At 36.8% G+C, this 18394-nt stretch overlaps 1 protein-coding gene across 1 annotated transcript in view; it reads left to right on the top strand.

The window, feature by feature from the left end:
* The first annotated feature begins 2872 nt into the window (after nucleotides 1-2872).
* The window catches only part of pla2g4f.1 (phospholipase A2, group IVF, tandem duplicate 1), a 35331-nt gene continuing 19809 nt past the window's right edge, over nucleotides 2873-18394 (top strand). The window contains exons 1-21 of the mRNA XM_082142860.1: nucleotides 2873-2970; nucleotides 4247-4280; nucleotides 4534-4606; nucleotides 5027-5163; nucleotides 5318-5449; nucleotides 5562-5602; nucleotides 5735-5777; nucleotides 6038-6095; nucleotides 6319-6485; nucleotides 6698-6817; nucleotides 7050-7084; nucleotides 7249-7387; nucleotides 7517-7653; nucleotides 7937-8159; nucleotides 8243-8360; nucleotides 9625-9762; nucleotides 9955-10062; nucleotides 13512-13691; nucleotides 13933-14102; nucleotides 14204-14390; nucleotides 15217-15509. Of these exons, the coding sequence (XP_081998986.1) occupies nucleotides 2888-2970; nucleotides 4247-4280; nucleotides 4534-4606; nucleotides 5027-5163; nucleotides 5318-5449; nucleotides 5562-5602; nucleotides 5735-5777; nucleotides 6038-6095; nucleotides 6319-6485; nucleotides 6698-6817; nucleotides 7050-7084; nucleotides 7249-7387; nucleotides 7517-7653; nucleotides 7937-8159; nucleotides 8243-8360; nucleotides 9625-9762; nucleotides 9955-10062; nucleotides 13512-13691; nucleotides 13933-14102; nucleotides 14204-14390; nucleotides 15217-15509 (2616 nt within the window). The 5' untranslated portion in view covers nucleotides 2873-2887. The remainder of the gene's footprint in view (nucleotides 2971-4246; nucleotides 4281-4533; nucleotides 4607-5026; nucleotides 5164-5317; nucleotides 5450-5561; nucleotides 5603-5734; nucleotides 5778-6037; nucleotides 6096-6318; nucleotides 6486-6697; nucleotides 6818-7049; nucleotides 7085-7248; nucleotides 7388-7516; nucleotides 7654-7936; nucleotides 8160-8242; nucleotides 8361-9624; nucleotides 9763-9954; nucleotides 10063-13511; nucleotides 13692-13932; nucleotides 14103-14203; nucleotides 14391-15216; nucleotides 15510-18394) is intronic.

Here is an 18394-nt window from a genome sequence, read left to right as displayed (position 1 = left end):
GCTGGGCTGCAAAGAGTTGCAGAATTTGTTCGTGTTTTTGGTTTTCCTTTATGTTCAATGGAAGCTTTAACAAAGGCAAACGCGTCCTGTAAAATTAAAAAGTTATTAAAAGTTTATTTTGAAATCAAAAAGCACACCAAAGCTTATATGCAGTCTTAGAAAAAATATGAAAGAAAAACAATTTAATCATTTAAAAGAAACTGTAAACATAAACATTTAATTATCTTCTTTTCTCTCACACAAAGGAAATCAACCATGATGTTTGCACTGATAAATGCATAATCTTTTAACTGAAATAATACATTTAAAAGACATTTCCTGACAAACAGCAGAAATATTATGTTCACAGTGGAACAATGTGCAGTTATAAAATGTAATGCACAATTTAGGCTTTTTAGGATAAAGATTTCCCTTCCCCCTCCAGTGTCCCACTTTAGCTTGGTTTCAGGATTTCATCCACAAATCTCTACTTATAGGAGCATGCTAAAGTCTTCAATCTGTTACAGCAGCGCCATGAGTCTGAGAGTAAATTAATGCGGCACGTTTAATAAAATGCACAGATAATTTGCAGGTGTGGGCGGCATTTGGGGAGGAGGGGATTTGTAGGCTATATGTGAATGTCTGTGCAAAAAAATGTATTCAAACCGCTAACGTCAAATGCAAAGTCTGGTCAAAACACATTTACTGCACATACACTTATCTCAGGTGTTTTCTAAAATTTATTTTAGCTATGCACGTGAGCAAAAACTGGGAACACATACCATAATGTAGCGTCCGGCCATTTCCCCCCATTTTGCTCAATTGGTTAATTGAGCCACTGACTGGATAGGCCTGAAAAGTATCTAGAATCAAATGTAGCCAGAAGAGGAAAACATATATGATAAAACTGGTTTACAAAGCTGTGTAAAACAGAAACAGACCATCATCACATTAGCCACTGTGTTTCCAAAGTGTTTGGGGCAAGCGACGCTTCCTCACTGTCTCCTATGGTTTAGCGACTGGCGCCATCTTCTGGTGGTTTAACGACATCACATGCTAGTGACGACTGACGAGGCTAGTTGACACTTTTTCCACGGGTGACTATTTCTTAGTGTAAGTATTTTTCTTGTATTATCACTAAAAGAAAAGATTTCTTGCATTATTATCACATTCCTTAAAGTCTTTCCTACAGCTCACTTAACACTGAGTGAACACAATATAGGAGCCTGTCAGTCCATTAGCCGTTAGACTTGTCAGCTAAATTTAAATTTAAATGTTTTATGAAACACTCGCGCAAAAAAAAAAGAAGCCAGCAAACCATTGTTTTTGTCAATACATATTGGGATTAATAAATTGAACTGAATTGAAAATAAATAGTCGGTTTACAGTAAGCCTATGTGTACAGGTATGGGTATAGACCTATTTGTGAGGGCCAATTAATATACAGAATTATCATAATAAACACCTTGTGAGGACAAATGAACCCTCACTAGTTAAATGCTTATAAAGCAGGAAAAATCGTGTTTAAATGACGTGGTTCTGTGAGGGTTAAGACAGAAATAACCATTAACCTCATAAAATTAATGGAAGTCAATGATGTCCTCATACAGTCAAACAAACCAGTGTTTTGTTCTGTGTAACTGTGGCCACTGGCTACAGCTCTTTCTCAACATTTTGGTGGATGATTATGAATAGGTTAAAATCTGTGTTTTTATGGTAATAAATATATGTAAATTGACACCAAAATAACAGGATCATATATCTAATCTGACATTTTAGTAGAAAACATGTAGGCTATTATGTGTAGTTGACAAATAATTGTTTTGTAATTTTAGACGCACTGATATTCCATGTAATCTCTGAAGAAGTCATGAAATGTAGAATATTTATAAAAGAATCAGACAAAAAGTTTAATAGACAATAGTTTTATATGAAGGACAGTGGTGTCACACCACAGGACTAGCTTGACAATGACATTTCATGTCAACTGCTCAAAAATACAGACCTTCCACACACAGTGTGAGAAGAGACTTTAGGCCTGTTTGATTATCAGATTTGAATATGCTTATTGTCGTCTTTTTATGTCAGATATCTTAATGTTGATATTATGTATTTGAGAAGGGCGAGTGGAAGAAATTTAGCCAAAATTCAGGTGGAGTAGAGATACACCTTTTAGACCCTGTTCTAAAGAAAGACAATAATTAGGTTAGACATTGCTCAACTGGTGGAGTCAGTAGACTGAGACAGCACTCCTTTTGTACGTTACTAAATATGAAACATAGAAAGGTGAGCTCACCACACCCACTGACTTGGACACCTTGGGCAGATTTAGCACCTGCAGACAACAATGGCAATGCTGGCAACATTAATAGCAGGAATAACATATTGACTCTGTTACAGTATGTCATTTATATAATAGCCTTTTATGGGATAAGGAAGTTCTGATTAAAGTTAATTAGCCTAGGCATTACTAAGTTTTTGTATTTTTTCAATTACTATCAAATGCTGAATGAACAAATATAATAGGTATACTTGTGTTTTTCCATTCTCCTTTTCTCTTTTCATTTAAATCTATTTATGCTAAATAAACTCTTTCAGGGAAGTGAGATGTTAATTTTAATGACTCAGAAAAAGATTTTGCTGAATAGGTTGACCGCCATGACCTCTTACCCTGTGATACATGCTTGAAAGAGGAAAAGCACTGAAGCTACTTCACAATTTAGGCAGACTCGCTGACAATATTCTTCCAATCTTGTATCCATTTACCTGGGAGAGTATCTACTTAAAATCCATAGAAAAATAAGTCAGCAAGTGAATATACCAATCTAGATACTGAAGACTTAAATAATGCAACTTGTAAGCAAATCACTTTAGAAATACAATAGAAGAGGGAACAAAAGATTGCAATATGAACACTTACATAAGTTTAAAAATAAGACTCAGCTGGGTGAAACATCGACAAAGAGATGACAGCCATATAGAAGAATTGAGGTGAATATATGCTCTCCTTAGTTCACACTGTCATGACATGTCTTATCAATATTTAGGCTTTCATGAAAACCTGTCTTTGGTATGCAGGTTTTGTTAGTTTGAGGTAGGCCTAGTTCTTGGAATACAGTGCAATGGATAAATAAGCAGGAAAACTAGCTTTTCAAGCTGTGCTGTACTACATTTGGCTCTTACTGTGCGTGCACTCTCTTATTTATGAGTTTCTTATTTATTTATGAGACTTATTTATGGGATAAGGAAGTTCTGATTAAAGTTAATTAGCCTAGGCATTACTAAGTTTTTGTATTTTTTCAATTACTATCAAATGCTGAATGAACAAATATAATAGGTATAATTGTGTTTTTCCATTCTCCTTTTCTCTTTTCATTTAAATCTATTTATGCTAAATAAACTCTTTCAGGGAAGTGAGATGTTCATTTTAATGACTCAGAAAAAGATTTTGCTGAATAGGTTGACCGCCATGACCTCTTACCCTGTGATACATGCTTGAAAGAGGAAAAGCACTGAAGCTACTTCACAATTTATAGGCAGACTCGCTGACAATATTCTTCCAATCTTGTATCCATTTACCTGGGTGAGTATCTACTTAAAATCCATAGAAAAATAAGTCAGCAAGTGAATATACCAATCTAGATACTGAAGACTTAAATAATGCAACTTGTAAGCAAATCACTTTAGAAATACAATAGAAGAGGGGACAAAAGATTGCAATATGAACACTTACATAAGTTTAAAAATAAGACTCAGCTGGGTGAAACATCGACAAAGAGATGACAGCCATATAGAGGAATTTGATTTTGAATTCTCATTGAGGTGAATATATGAAGAGTTCAGATGCAAAAGCCTCTAAGTGCCATCTGAAATTTTCTTCTTGAATGATCATTTTTATCAAGCTCGTATATTTAAGTTCAGTAGTTTCACTTAAATGACAATTAATAGGTCATTTTCATTGCTATTTAAGTGAAATTACGGAACTTAAATATACAAGCTTGATAAAAATGATCATTCAAGAAGAAAATTTCAGATGGCACTTAGAGGCTTTTGCATCTGAACTCTTCATATGCTCTCCTCAGTTCACACTGTCATGACATGTCTTATCAATATTTAGGCTTTGGTATGCAGGTTTTGTTAGTTTGAGGTAGGCCTAGTTCTTGGAATTCAGTGCAATGGATAGATAAGCAGGAAAACTAGCTTTTCAAGCTGTGCTGTACTACATTTGGCTCTTACTGTGCGTGCACTCTCATTTGTGTTTGCAAAGCAGCTGGATCCAGATCTCCTCAACAATGCTTAAGGTTAGCTAGTCTTTCCTCTGAATTTCTTTAAAAGACTTGACTTGTATTTAGATTTTTGTAATAATAAACTGTTTGCAACAGTAGTGTTGACTTTACTTACTTGAATTGAGGGAGTTGTAATGCTTGACTTCATTTTAACCATCTATGTGAGTAAACAGTGTAGATCTTGGGATCATAGATTGTGTTATTCAAACAATTTTGTAATCAAATGGCATTATTTCTCAACTACTTAATTTTCTGTTTCTTTCAACAGAGAGAAGTCAAGCCATACTGGAATCTGTCTGTCAAAGTTTTACATGCGAAGATCCATCAGTCCTTTGACTACGGTGAGACAATCCGTCCTATTAACAGCAGCCAAATATATTCATTTACACATTTAGCAGACGTGTAAAGCTTACAGTAAACATGTCTAAACCGGTTTGCTGTTTTGATGAAATTTGTTTTTGTGTTTTCGTGTGGACTTGCTCTGCTGGTTACATGTGCCTGTTTATTATAGAGCATTCTCTTTTAAAGTAATATATAGGGTATAATAATTTTTCCAGTCTCAAATTCTATGTCAGTATACAGTATAATCCTTTGCCCACCTAACAGATTTTTAAAGGCATTTCTGGGACTTTAGCCCTACAATCTGACAACTAACACAACAAAAATCTCTCTTCATTATTATTAAGGGCTGTACTGTATAAATGGATCAAGGTTTATTTCTCACTGCCGACTTTTCCAACCCCACCTCCATTTTTCTTTAGTGTCTGCATCTGACTGCTATGTCATCCTGAACTTACCCACAGCATCGGTCCGTACAAATCGCACCAAGACTATCCCAAATCGCGACAATCCTGAATGGAACGAAACGTTTAACTTCAGGGTCTACAGCAACGTCAAGGTAAACCACTCAAATATTTGTCTGATCTAAGATTGTTTTCTTATACTGTCTCCTATTTCTAGCTTTCACTGTTTATCTCTTCAGTAGGATGTGTCGAATGAACCAAAAAATGTTACAGAACACTTTCAGTTCTTTCTTCTGTTCTCCTACACAGAACATTCTGGAGATCTTGATCTATGATGAAGACACATTTATGAGAGATGACCAGTGTGCCACTATCTTTTTTGACATCAATAACCTTACACCCGGGAAAAAGGAGACCAAATGCTTTATTGTAAATGATACGGTCAGTGCTATTTTGAGATCTAAACTGACATTACAGCATAATAAAACATACACTTGACAGAGCACTTGATATTTGATTGTGAATTTGTGACTATTATACGTTTCTTTCTCAGTCCAAAGATGAACTGTGGGTAGAGTTTAAGGTCACTGAGAGGTGAGGGAGATTGCCTTTCTCATTAACATTTGCAAAAATAGGTGCTAGTCAGAACCTGTTTTACAGATGCATGTGCATGTCCATACACATAAATATTAATATGTCTGTTTTGTGTGTGTATATGAATTGCAGCTCTGAGACACCAAGGCCATGTGTGTCTAATGGAGTATTGGTGGTACGAACCTTTACTACAGCTTTCTTATCTGTATCATGGGTTAAAGTCAGAATATTTAAAAGTAGACACTATTCTGTGAAATCTGAAAGGGAATGGAGGATTTTTGTTTTGCAAGGTGTAGAATAATCACTTATATGAGTTATGAACTATAAGAGGGGCTAAAGGCTATGTTTACTCTTACCACTACAAAAAAAAAAAAAAAAAAAAAAAAAACTAGATAAAATTAATCAGATGGACTTTATGCTTTCTCATGAAATCAGACAGGTCCTTTTTGTGAGCTGAATGTGGAGATAGACAAGCTTCTCAATAAGTCTGAAGGTAAATATAGACATTTTCATCCAAAATTTGCATAGATAAAAGATGGCTACTGAAAACACACCGGAATTCGATATTCAGAAATAGATGTAATAGAAAATAAAGTGTTAAATTACTCTATTCTTTACGTTAATTTAGAAAAAATAAGCAGTGTAAAAATAAACACAAGAAAGTGTGATATAATCACAGATTTAGGTGATTTTTGCCTATTCTCTTTGTGTTCCAGAAACGCAGAACATGGTGTTAAAACTTAAAGGAGCGTACAAAGAGGATTTTGTGATCTCAAATTCTGAGGAAAGCTCCGGCTTACTGAAAACATTACGTTACTACATCAACCGAGACCTGGAAACTGAACTTAATCTGACCTCTGAGACTGTTGTCAGCCCACAAAATGTAGGTCACTGATGTGTAAGAGGCATTCCTGACTCACATTGTTAATTGAAAATTACTGAAAATCTACACATTCATTCTCGATATTTGGTGCCATAAGAAACAGTATGTATATGCATGCCTCACATGTGGGGTTGTAGATTTATAAAGCACCTAAAACAGAAAGTGTGCATCAAAAAGGTTTTAAATGTTTGTTTAAACATACTTTTCTCCAGGCTGGGACAGTAGTAGTTGATGCTGCTGTTCCAAACTATGTAGACACTGGATTGACTACTATCCCTTTAAAACCACCACCAGCCAAACACCAGCTTACTGTCTCTTTGCCTCTAGGAGAGGTGAGTACTGTAAAAAATAAACTTTGCGTGAAGGTTGTTGGTTAATTAATTATATCTGAATGTGGCTTTCCAAAAATGGTTTATTGATAACATAGTAACTTAAATGAGTATTTTAAATTGCTTTCCATATTTTAGCATAATATAATATCATATAATAATTAAACAATACTGTATTTGTATTCATATTCTGTGCATTTATCTAAGTGGACCTTTCTTTCTTTTTTTTTCAAAGAATAAAGTTGATCTGCAACTGAAAACAGATGATCGGTAACCGTGAATTTATTCACACCTATCCTCAGTAATAGTTTAATAGTAAATTGTTATTTGAAAGTATAAAACAAAACATTGTAAGCTTCAATACTATTTATCAGCTTTCATTTCAAATCCATCCTAATCTTAGAGTAAGGATATTTTTGTGTTTTGTTCTGAAGCTCTGATGAAGAGCTGGATGTGCGTCTAGATTTTGATATCCCAGAGGAGGAAAATAATTTTCTGGTGAAGAGAAGAAAAGTCGTGTCACAAGCTCTACAGAAAGCTCTGAATCTCAGCTCTGCACCTGAGCCCAGCCAGGTACTATAGATGCAAGCACAAAAAATCCAGCCACTCAGCAAAGAACTGAAGAGATTGTGATGTTTTACTACAGTATATACACAAAAATAGAATTTTGATTTCAGATCTATGTTTGATGTAACTCCTCAGGTCCCTCTGATGGCTGTGGTGTGTTCTGGGGGCGGGAGCAGAGCCTTAACATGCACGTACGGTAGCCTTCAAGGTCTCCGGAAGATCCAACTTCTTGATGCAGTCAGCTACATCACAGGCGTTTCAGGTGCCACTTGGTGAGATCGAGGAGCCTCAATGTACTTTTAAACATGACTTCATACAGTATCTAGACTGATAAAAACACAGCAAGCCATTTTTCCTGGAAATCAGCCAGTCAGATCAAGAGTACAAGTTTTGTGTGTAGGATGCATCAGACAGACTGGAAACAGTTTTAAGTTATATAATTATCCTAATTTCAGAACAAAATGAGTTGATGGGTCACCTCCGTGATCTGAATGACTATACCACTGCCACAGTGACATATGGCTAAAAATCTTTTGTGTAATCTCTGTATTTCAGGGCTTTAACCTCTCTTTATGAAGACCCTAACTGGTCAAAGGGGGGCCTTGATAAGTCTATGGAGTCTGTAAAGAAGGAACTCTCTAAAAAGGTGCTCAGTATGTTTTCCCTGGAGCAGCTACGGGAATACAAAGAGAAGGTGGAAGAGCGAGTGAAAGAAGGACACCTCGTGTCTCTCATCGATATGTGGGGTCTGGCTTTAGAGTATCTTTTCCAAGGCAAGGTAAAAAGAAGCAGGTGTTTGCTGTCAGTTTTGGCTCAGTATTAACATTTGGTACACAATATATAATATACTTTTTTTTATAGAAACGCATGGGTACCCTATCTGAAATGCAGAGGACAGTGTCCGACGGCCAGAACCCTCTACCAATCTTCACAGCTGTCAACCTGAAGAATGGCAAGACAGAAAGTATAGTAGATGCAGGTATGTAAAAGATAATGGCCATTCAGCTTCTATTCTCAGATTAAGACATAAGGAAATAAACATCCCACAGGCAACAATTTTGTAATACAGCTGTGTTAATTGTGTCAAACAAATCTCTTTTCTGAACATCTGAACATTTTTCTGAAAATTTCTGAACATCATTTAGATAGGATGCTGAAGCTGCCTGCTATACTGGTCACACTAGTTAGCCGTGTACCAAGTTTACATGTGTAGGAAACGCAGAAGCGAATACCAGGAGACTCTTTATTGCAAATGTGCTGTGTGGCTCAAGTCCAACTAAGGAAGCTATACATTGTAGTTTCATACACATTTTAGGGGGCAGTACTCACAGGAGTAGTTCACCTAAAAAAATGAAAATTCTGTCATCATTTACTCACTCTCATGTCATTCCAAACCTGTATGAGTTTGGAATCTTCAATCTTCTGTTGAACTAAAAAGAAGATATTTTGAAGAATGTTGGTTACCAGACAGGTGATGGCACCCATTGACTTCCATATTAGAAAAACAAAACTATGGAAGTCAATTGCTACCGTCAACTGTGACTTTGTATCTAATTCTGATAGTCAAAAGTCTGGTGTTGATGTTCCCTTCACTTAATAAAACGCATTCATTCGGAACAGCCTTTAACGTCGTCAAACATAGATAACACTTGAGTCGCGCATATTATATTATATAAATTACCATATGTTTGTGTAATAAACTTATGTATACAATACATCCATGTGTATTTATATAAATGTTATTTTACATTTAAATAATATTAATTGTCATATTTAAAAAGGCTAAATTGATTGATAATTGCTGCATTGGCTGTTGCAATGTTTAATATGAAAATAAATGTAATTTGGTTGTATTATATGTGTCGTTTATACTATATATTGGTGAGAGGTGCATCTCACGCACTTTATACCCTTGAACAGTCGAGTACAATCCACACCTGCTTTTCACCACCTTTATTTTATTCAAACTTCATGTGCTGGAGTAATGATCCGCACTGTTGGGTAAATTTCCCTCTCAGCTTCCTGTGAAGTGATCTATCGATGGCTATACAAGCCTATTCAGCAACAGCTTTCAAAGATATAAACGCATGTAAATGATTTTCTTATCCAAAGACTTATATAATAGGTTCACTGTTTGGTTAAGAAAGGAGATAATACACAAATAGCTTGTAGCTTGATAGTGTTGTGACTAAAGTGCTTATAGCAGATTAATAATCCCATGTTTATTTCTGTTTTCTATTTAGAATGGTGCGAGTTCACCCCATATGAGGTTGGGATTCCCAAATATGGTGCCTTTATACCTGCACAGAACTTCGGGAGTGAATATTATCTTGGTCACATGGTCAAGAAACTCCCTGAAACTAGGTTGTCCTTTCTTGTGGGTGAGTGCATGTGTGTTTTTGGACATAATGAAGACAGGAAATAGAACTGAATGCCATAAGGAAGAGAAAGAGAAAGTGGCATGTGTTATGGCCACTAGGGGGATACTGGCCCTGATCCTGTGCTGTAAGCAAACAATGTAAACTGGATCCAGTCACCATTAGTAAGTCCAAACTCTGTGTGTGTTTATTAAGGAATGTGGAGCAGCATTTTCTCTATAAATCTGACTGAGATCTGGCGTCTTGCCACAGGAGTCGCCCCCTCCTGGACCCCTTGGTTTGGAGGAGAAGTGAGTAACACAGGTGAGAGTTTGTGATGCATTTTAAATCCAAAGTACATATGCAAATTAGACTAGCTTTCAAAAGTTTGGGGTCATTAAGATATTTTTACTACTTTTTTTCTGCAAGGATGCATTAAAGTGATCAAAAGTGACAGTAAATACATTTATAATTGATTCCTTTTTTATCAATTCCTCTTTTTTTGTCCATCAAAGAATCCTAAAAATCCACAAAAACAATAACTGTTTTTATAAGTGAAGTTCACAACGTAATTTTGGGAGGAGTTAACCCATCTAATCTTTCAATTAACTGCCGGAGCATATACAGTGGGGAGAACAAGTATTTGATACACTGCCGATTTTGCAGGTTTTCCCACTTACAAAGCATGTAGGAGTCTGTCATTTTTATCATAGCTACTCTTCAACTGTGAGTGACGGAATCTAAATGCTAAATGACTAAATGTAAATGACTAAATGTAAAACAAAAATCCAGAAAATCACATTGTATGATTTTTAAGTAATTAATTTGCATTTTATTGCATGACATAAGTATTTGATACATCAGAAAAGCAGAATTTTATATTTGGTACAGAAACCTTTGTTTGCAATTACAGAGATCATACGTTTCCTGTAGTTCTTGACCAGGTTTGCACACACTGCAGCAGGGATTTTGGCCCACTCCTCCATACAGACCTTCTCCAGATCCTTCAGGTTTCGGGGCTGTCGCTGGGCAATACGGACTTTCAGCTCCCTCCAAAGATTTTCTATTGGGTTTAGGTCTGGAGACTGGCTAGGCCACTCCAGGACCTTGAGATGCTTCTTACGGAGCCACTCCTTAGTTGCCCTGGCTGTGTGTTTCGAGTCGTTGTCATGCTGGAAGACCCAGCCACGACCCATCTTCAATGCTCTTACTGAGGGAAGGAGGTTGTTGGCCAAGATCTCGCGATACATGGCCCCATCCATCCTCCCCTCAATACGGTGCAGTCGTCCTGTCCCCTTTGCAAAAAAGCATCCCCAAAGAATGATGTTTCCACCTCCATGCTTCACGGTTGGGATGGTGTTCTTGGGGTTGTACTCATCCTTCTTCTTCCTCCAAACACGGCGAGTGGAGTTTAGACCAAAAAGCTCTATTTTTGTCTCATCAGACCACATGACCTTCTCCCATTCCTCCTCTGGATCATCCAGATGGTCATTGGCAAACTTCATACGGGCCTGGACATGCGCTGGCTTGAGCAGGGGGACCTTGCGTGCGCTGCAGGATTTTAATCCATGACGGCGTAGTGTGTTACTAATGGTTTTCTTGGAGACTGTAGTCCCAGCTCTCTTCAGGTCATTGACCAGGTCCTGCCGTGTAGTTCTGGGCTGATCCCTCACCTTCCTCATGATCATTGATGCCCAACGAGGTGAGATCTTGCATGGTGCCCCAGACCGAGGGAGATTGACCGTCATCTTAAACTTCTTCCATTTTCTAATAATTGTGCCAACAGTTGTTGCCTTCTCACCAAGCTGCTTGCCTATTGTCCTGTAGCCCATCCCAGCCTTGTGCAGGTCTGCAATTTTATCCATGATGTCCTTACACAGCTCTCTGGTCTTGGCCATTGTGGAGTGGTTGGAGTCTGTTTGATTGAGTGTGTGGACAGGTGTCTTTTATACAGGTAACAAGTTCAAACAGGTACAGTTAATACAGGTAATGAGTGGAGAACAGGAGGGCTTCTTAAAGAAAAACGAACAGGTCTATGAGAGCCGGAATTCTTACTGGTTGGTAGGTGACCAAATACTTATGTCATGCAATAAAATGCAAATTAATTATTTAAAAATCATACAATGTGATTTTCTGGATTTTTGTTTTAGATTCCGTCTCTCATAGTTGAAGTGATAAACATTACAGACCTATACATGCTTTGTAAGTGGGAAAACCTGCAAAATCGGCAGTGTATCAAATACAGACCCTTTCCAAAAAATTTTAATATCATGTAAAAGTTTATTTATTTCCATAATTCCATTCAAAACGTTAAACTTCCATAGATTAGAGATTCAGGGCCCACAACTTAAACGATTTCAAGTATTTAGTTGTTTGTTTGTACATAATTTGGGCTTCCAGCTCATACAACCCACGAAAACAGGATTTCAAAAAATTTTAATATCACATGAAATCACACAGTAATACCATGGTCATTGAACCAGGTTTTGGTTATTTTGGCAGTGTGGGCAGGTGCAAATCCTGCTGGAAAATGAAGTCAGCATCTCCATAAAGCTTGTCTGCTGAAGGAAGCATGAAATGCTCTGAAAATGTACTGGTAGACGGCTGCGTTGAGTGGACAGCACAGTGGACCAACACCAGCCGATGACATGGCTCCCCAAACCAACACAGACTGTGGAAACTTCACACTGGACTTCAAGCATCTTGGATTGTGTGCCTCTCCGTTCTTCCTCCAGACTCTGGGACCTTGGTTTCCAAATGAGATGCAAAATTTGCTCTCATCAGAAAAGAGGACTTTGGTCCACTGTGCTTTATTAAATCCAGAGTCAACGCAGCCGTCTACCAGGACATTTCCAGAGCACTTCATGCTTCCTTCATTTTCCAGCTGGACTTGCACCTGCCCACACTGCCAAAATAACCAAAACCTGGTTCAATGACAATGGTATTACTGTGTAATTACTGTGTGATTTCATGTAATATTCAAATTTTTTGAAATCCTGTTTTCGTGGGTTTTATGAGCTGGAAGCCCAAATTATGTACAAATAAACAACTAAATACTTGAAATCATTTAAGTTGTGGGCCCTGAATCTATAATCTATGGAAGTTTAACGTTTTGAATGGAATTATGGCAATAAATAAACTTTTCCATGATATTCTAATTGGGAAAGGGTTGTTCTCCCCACTGTAAGCAGCCGCTCACCTTGCTCTGGCATCAGCTGTTTTGGCATCGCTCCACCTCCCCAACATAATTTAGGCATCTTGCTACCATACTCATCATCAAAGCATTAGTAGTCCCACTGGGGGGTATCTTGAGTTGAAGCTGCTTCCTCGAGGCCCTCCAATGCGGACAGCAAGCCAAATATGCTTAACCTTATAAGCTTAAAGATTAAATGGGCAAAGGAACTCGTGAAACTGTTTTCAACACCGATTAATGATTATAATACGATTTTTTTCTTGAGCACCAAATCAGCATATTAGAATGATTTCTGAAGGATCATGTGACACTGAAGACTGGAGTAATGATGCTGAAAATTCAGGAATATTTTACATTTTAAAATATATTATTATTTAAAATACAATGTTGTATATTGTAAAACTATTTCACAATGTTATTGTTTTTTACTGTATTTTTGATAAAATAAATGCAGACTTGGTGAACATAAGAGAAAAAAAATCTTATAGACCCCAAATTTTTTAACATTTGTGGTAGTAAAAAGTATTTTATGATTATACATTGACATGACATAATTGTCTTCTTGTCCTCTTCTGTAAAGAGACTGATAGTAAACCAACAGCTCTTGGCACATACCTGATCAGCCCCGTGACTGACTTTGCTAAAATTCTGTGTGGCTTTATGACCAGCCGCCCCATTGTCAGCCAGATGTACAACTTCCTGAGAGGCTTCAACCTGCACAGGAACTACAATGAGAACACGGGCTTCATCTCATGGAAAGGTCTAGAGCTCTACTTATTCCATTGACCTCTTCAAGTGTGATTCCATGTTTTTCACCCCCCTTTTGTAGTTAATCAGTTTTGATGGGATTTCAATTGTTTTTTTAGTACTTTTATTCTACTATATCATATCTTGTTTCATGTTTATGTAATTGATGTCTGTTATTGCATGAAATATAATCAGGGCCTTTTACTTATGAACAGCTGATTTGCAGTCTTCCATAATATTCTCACTGTCTACAGACACACACCCAGATGCCTTTCCTAACACTCTGACACCAACTGATCCTGTGCTGAGTTTAGTAGATGCTGGATTAGCCTTAAATTCAGGATTCCCTCCTGTGGTTCGCTCTCACAGACATGCGGACGTTATTCTGTCTCTAAACTACTCCTGGGAACTGGATCAGTTTAAGGTAAGGGAGACCAGGAAGATTATTTAAGATTTGGTTGAAATGCATATGTCAGGAACTTAAGAAGCTTTGAAAAATATTTATGCATTGTTTGTGTCCAGTAGGTCATAAAGCAAACTCAGGAGTACTGCACTGATCGCAAGATTCCATTTCCGAAGATCGATTTCAAGAAAGTGGAGTCAGAGCCGCTGAAGGAAGTCTATGTGTTTGAGGATAAAGACAATCCAGAAGCTCCCATAGTGCTTCACTTTCCCATGGTCAATGTCTCATTCAAACAATTCAAAGCTCCTGGTAAGCACTACCAACTAATAGGCCAACCCCAATGCCATATTCTTAATAGAAATTACAGTGCATGTAAGGCAGAACTGTATTTATGTTCCTCAAATATTCTGGTTAAATATTTATACATTATATAATTTTTTTAAACCAAACATGTAATCAATACACTTCAAAAGCTTAGGGTCGGTAAAAATGTTTACACTTTACATTTTTTATTTAATATATTTTAAAATGAAATTTATTCCTGTGATGCAAAGCTGAATTTTCAGCATCATTACTCCAGTCTTCAGTGTCACATTATCCTTAAGAAATCATTCTAATATTCTGATTTGTTGCTCAAGAAACATTTATTCTTATTATCAAATGTTCAAAAAGTTTTTTCAGACATTTAAGAGAAATTAAAGCTTCAAGTTTAAAAATCTTCAATTTACTTATATTGCTAGAATGCATTCAATTTGTAACTGATGATGACAACACTATAATATTTGCATACCTAATTGTTCTTTCTTACACTATTTGCATACTGAGTTGTGATTGGTCTTGTCTTCTTTGCATTTATTAACCCATTTATACTTTTACAATGCACAGACTGGCAAATGGCAAAGCATCTCTAAAAGCCAAAGCTTACCTAAAACTTTAACAAAATTCTTTTGCTACCATCTTGATTGCATATTTTCTTCAGGAAATGCAAATCTAGGTTTTAGTTGATATTCTATGTATTACTGGTTGGATTGCAGTTTATTGTGATTAAACATTGCCATCTTTCAGTAGCCTACGTCAGCTCAAATGCTCAAATAATCAATGATAATGTAAAATGATCTGTATATGTGTGGTGTAGGAGTGAAGAGAGAAGGCGAGAAGGAGCGGAAGGAGGGAGCCGTTGATGTTGAGTTTAACAGTACCTCCTCTCCATATCTCACTCAAAACCTGACTTACACACCGGAGGACTTCCAGAAGCTTATCAACCTCACTTCCTACAACATCCAAAACAACAAAGATGTCATTTTGAATGCGCTAAACAAAGCACTAAACCGAAACAGAGAAAGACAGGTGAAGGAGGCGGCAGTAGGAAAGACCAGTTCAGTGTCTACACCAAAACCAAGATCACATAAAAGAAAGAATAAGGCACGATGATTTACAAAATCAATTATATACTTACAAATTACTGTATGTGCATCCCTTTGTCCCAACACATGCCAGCCAACCCAGCAATCTAAAGTGTACAAAATGATTCATTTCTAATTGGCTAATCACAGAACTGACTGAACACTCAGGATTATAATACTGGGTAGTGAAGACATATTAAGGTGTTCCAAGTTCTTTTGGCCAATATGACTCATTTACTGGATAGACTGAAGTTTATGCCCTTTCTTTTGCTGTGATTCCCTATTATTTCACTATAGAGTGTCGTTGGGGTGTGCCATATCTATTCACTTCATGTCTATGACATCACTAAAGAGTTTCAATACAACACTGTAGGACAAGAAACTACATAGGCCTACTGACTTTTAATTCCTAACCTCATCTAAGCCCTCTCTGTCTTCCTTTCTATCTTTCTTTCTTAATTCCTTCCTTGCTGGCAATTACAAATAAACTTAAGCAAAATAGCAGCCATTTATTCATATTTCTGACCAGGTTACAATGTAGTCTGTTGTGGTAAACTATTAAAAAATACTGTATGTAAAACTGTGGGAACCTTTTCTGCTATCTAGCAAAGAATATGGATGGGCGATGTGACCAAAATCTTAATTTTACTTCACAGTAACAATATATATCATGGTTTCACAGTTCTCAATATCAGTTTTGATACCACAGCATAAACTGAATTTCAAACTGTTTTGAGGCTTTTTTTTTTTTTTGCAGGTTGTCCAATGCTTTTTAAGTATAGTAATTTTTACATTTATTTTATGTAAAGTTTATTTGTTTCTATAAGTTTCATTTAAAATTAGAATTAATTTAGATTCATTTGACACTATTTACCCAAAGTTTTTTTTTATGAACAATAAAACTAAAAGCTGAAGATTTGTGTGGTGTATCATTCATCAGTGCTTCTTTTTCCACTCCAACGTTCCAATAATTCCTGCCCACTAAAAGCTGCACGGATAAATTTGCTTACCCCGATAGGCCTACCTATCTGTAAACGATTTAGAAAGGGTTCCATCGATTCACACTTTATATCATTGTAGACTGAGTTTGAGTATTCACATCACATGTAGAATTGATCATGAAATCCTCACCTTATTCCAGTGCAGAGTTGTACTGCAGCTCACATGCAGGAATGTTGGGGTTGGGGGGAGGGGCGCGTCTGAACTAGTTGATGCAGGAAATCAGTAGGCCTACCCTCATAAAGAGGTTGACTGACAAAAAGTATTTTATTTACTTTGAAAATACAAATTACATTTGATTTCTTTGAAAATAGTATTTTGTATTTCAAATACGTATTTTAAATACATGTTGTGAAATACTGCCCATCCCTGGGTGGCACCAGTCTCACAGAGGAGCTCTGGAAGGACAAAAGGAGGAGTGGCGACAGTGCAACACGACAGAGGACCAGGCCTGGGCCATTTATGTTGTGTTTTATTATGTTTATATGCGGCAGCTGTCAGTGAGGGGCTGACGCTTTACTTTCGTTTTGTTCAAATTAAAATTTTACGTTGAAATATGGTTTGATAAAGTCATAAAGACCATTGATTTCTCATCCTTTAAAAACCTTTCCATGAGATTTGACCTAGCTAATTCCCACTTATTTCGTTTATTTCAAGTCAGGCACTTTGTTCAAAAACTATTCCCTCACTTTCTGAATCGTCCCCCTGAATCTCCATTAGATGACTTCTTAAAACTCGAACCACATTCAAAACATTGTATTTCTGTCATTTATAATCTGATTCACAATATTAATCAAGGCTCTGCAAGTAGGGCCAGGGGTGCGTGGGAGGGGGACTTGGGATTTGAGTTCTCTGATGAACACTGGGAGCGTATTCTTGATCTCACTCACACATCATCTATATGCGCAAGACATACAGTGTAAGATTCTACATAGGGTTTACTATACTAATGCTAAACTTGCTAAAATATACCACTCTATCATCGATTCATGTAATAGGTGCAAGCAATCACCAGTAGATCTCATTCATATGTTGTGGGAATGCCCTAAATTATTTGATCACTGGACTAAAATATTTATAAGTTTGAGGGACACCTTTGCCATAGATCTTGATAATAGCCCACTTCTGGACATTTTTATGATGATTGTTGATGTTAACCTTTCAGTACCGGCGAGACGTCTCATCCTTTTGAAGTGGAAACATGCCTCAGGTTCACCCCCTTCTTTTGATACATTTGCACTTGCATTAAAGGTGCAGTGTGTGATTTTTAGCGGCATCTAGTGGTGAGGTTGCGAATTGCAAACAACAAAAGTTACAGCAGACAGCAGAGCCAGTTAAGCAATGAGGTTTCTTTACAATGATAAATTAAGAAATGATGTTTACTTTATTATTCAGTAAAACGATATGGTATTGTGAATATTATTGTTACTTGTTCATCATTGTGTCAGTGTTTTATTTGCTGACTTTAGCTAGCTTCTTTGCACGAAGAACAACAATAGTAACGAAACGCGTTTGTCCGTTTAGGGCTACTGCAGAAACATGTCGGCGCAAAATGGCTATTTCAATGTAACGGGACCCGCAGTGTATGTAGATAGAAATGGCTCATTCTATGGTAATAAAAACATAACGGTTCATTATGTAAGGTCTTTATACACCACTGAAAACATAGTTAGTTATGTATATTATATTGCATTTATGTCCTCCTAAATATTACACAATGCACCTTTAAATTGGAAAAAATCTGACTGTCAGTCACTAGTTCTTTAAGGACCTTTGACAAACTGTGGCACCCCTTTTTAAATTATTTGCTGGATAACTCTCAAGACACTTAAGCTGAGCACCCCCCCCCCCCCCCCCCCCCCCTTATTATTTTTTATTATTATTATTATTATTATATATATTTTAAGTGTT

The sequence above is a fragment of the Leuciscus leuciscus genome (genome assembly GCF_965113295.1).
Source record: "Leuciscus leuciscus genome assembly, chromosome: 17".
Lineage (NCBI taxonomy): Eukaryota > Metazoa > Chordata > Actinopteri > Cypriniformes > Leuciscidae > Leuciscus > Leuciscus leuciscus.
The sequence above is the reverse complement of the archived record's forward strand: the minus strand, read 5'-3'. Positions and strand labels throughout refer to the sequence as shown.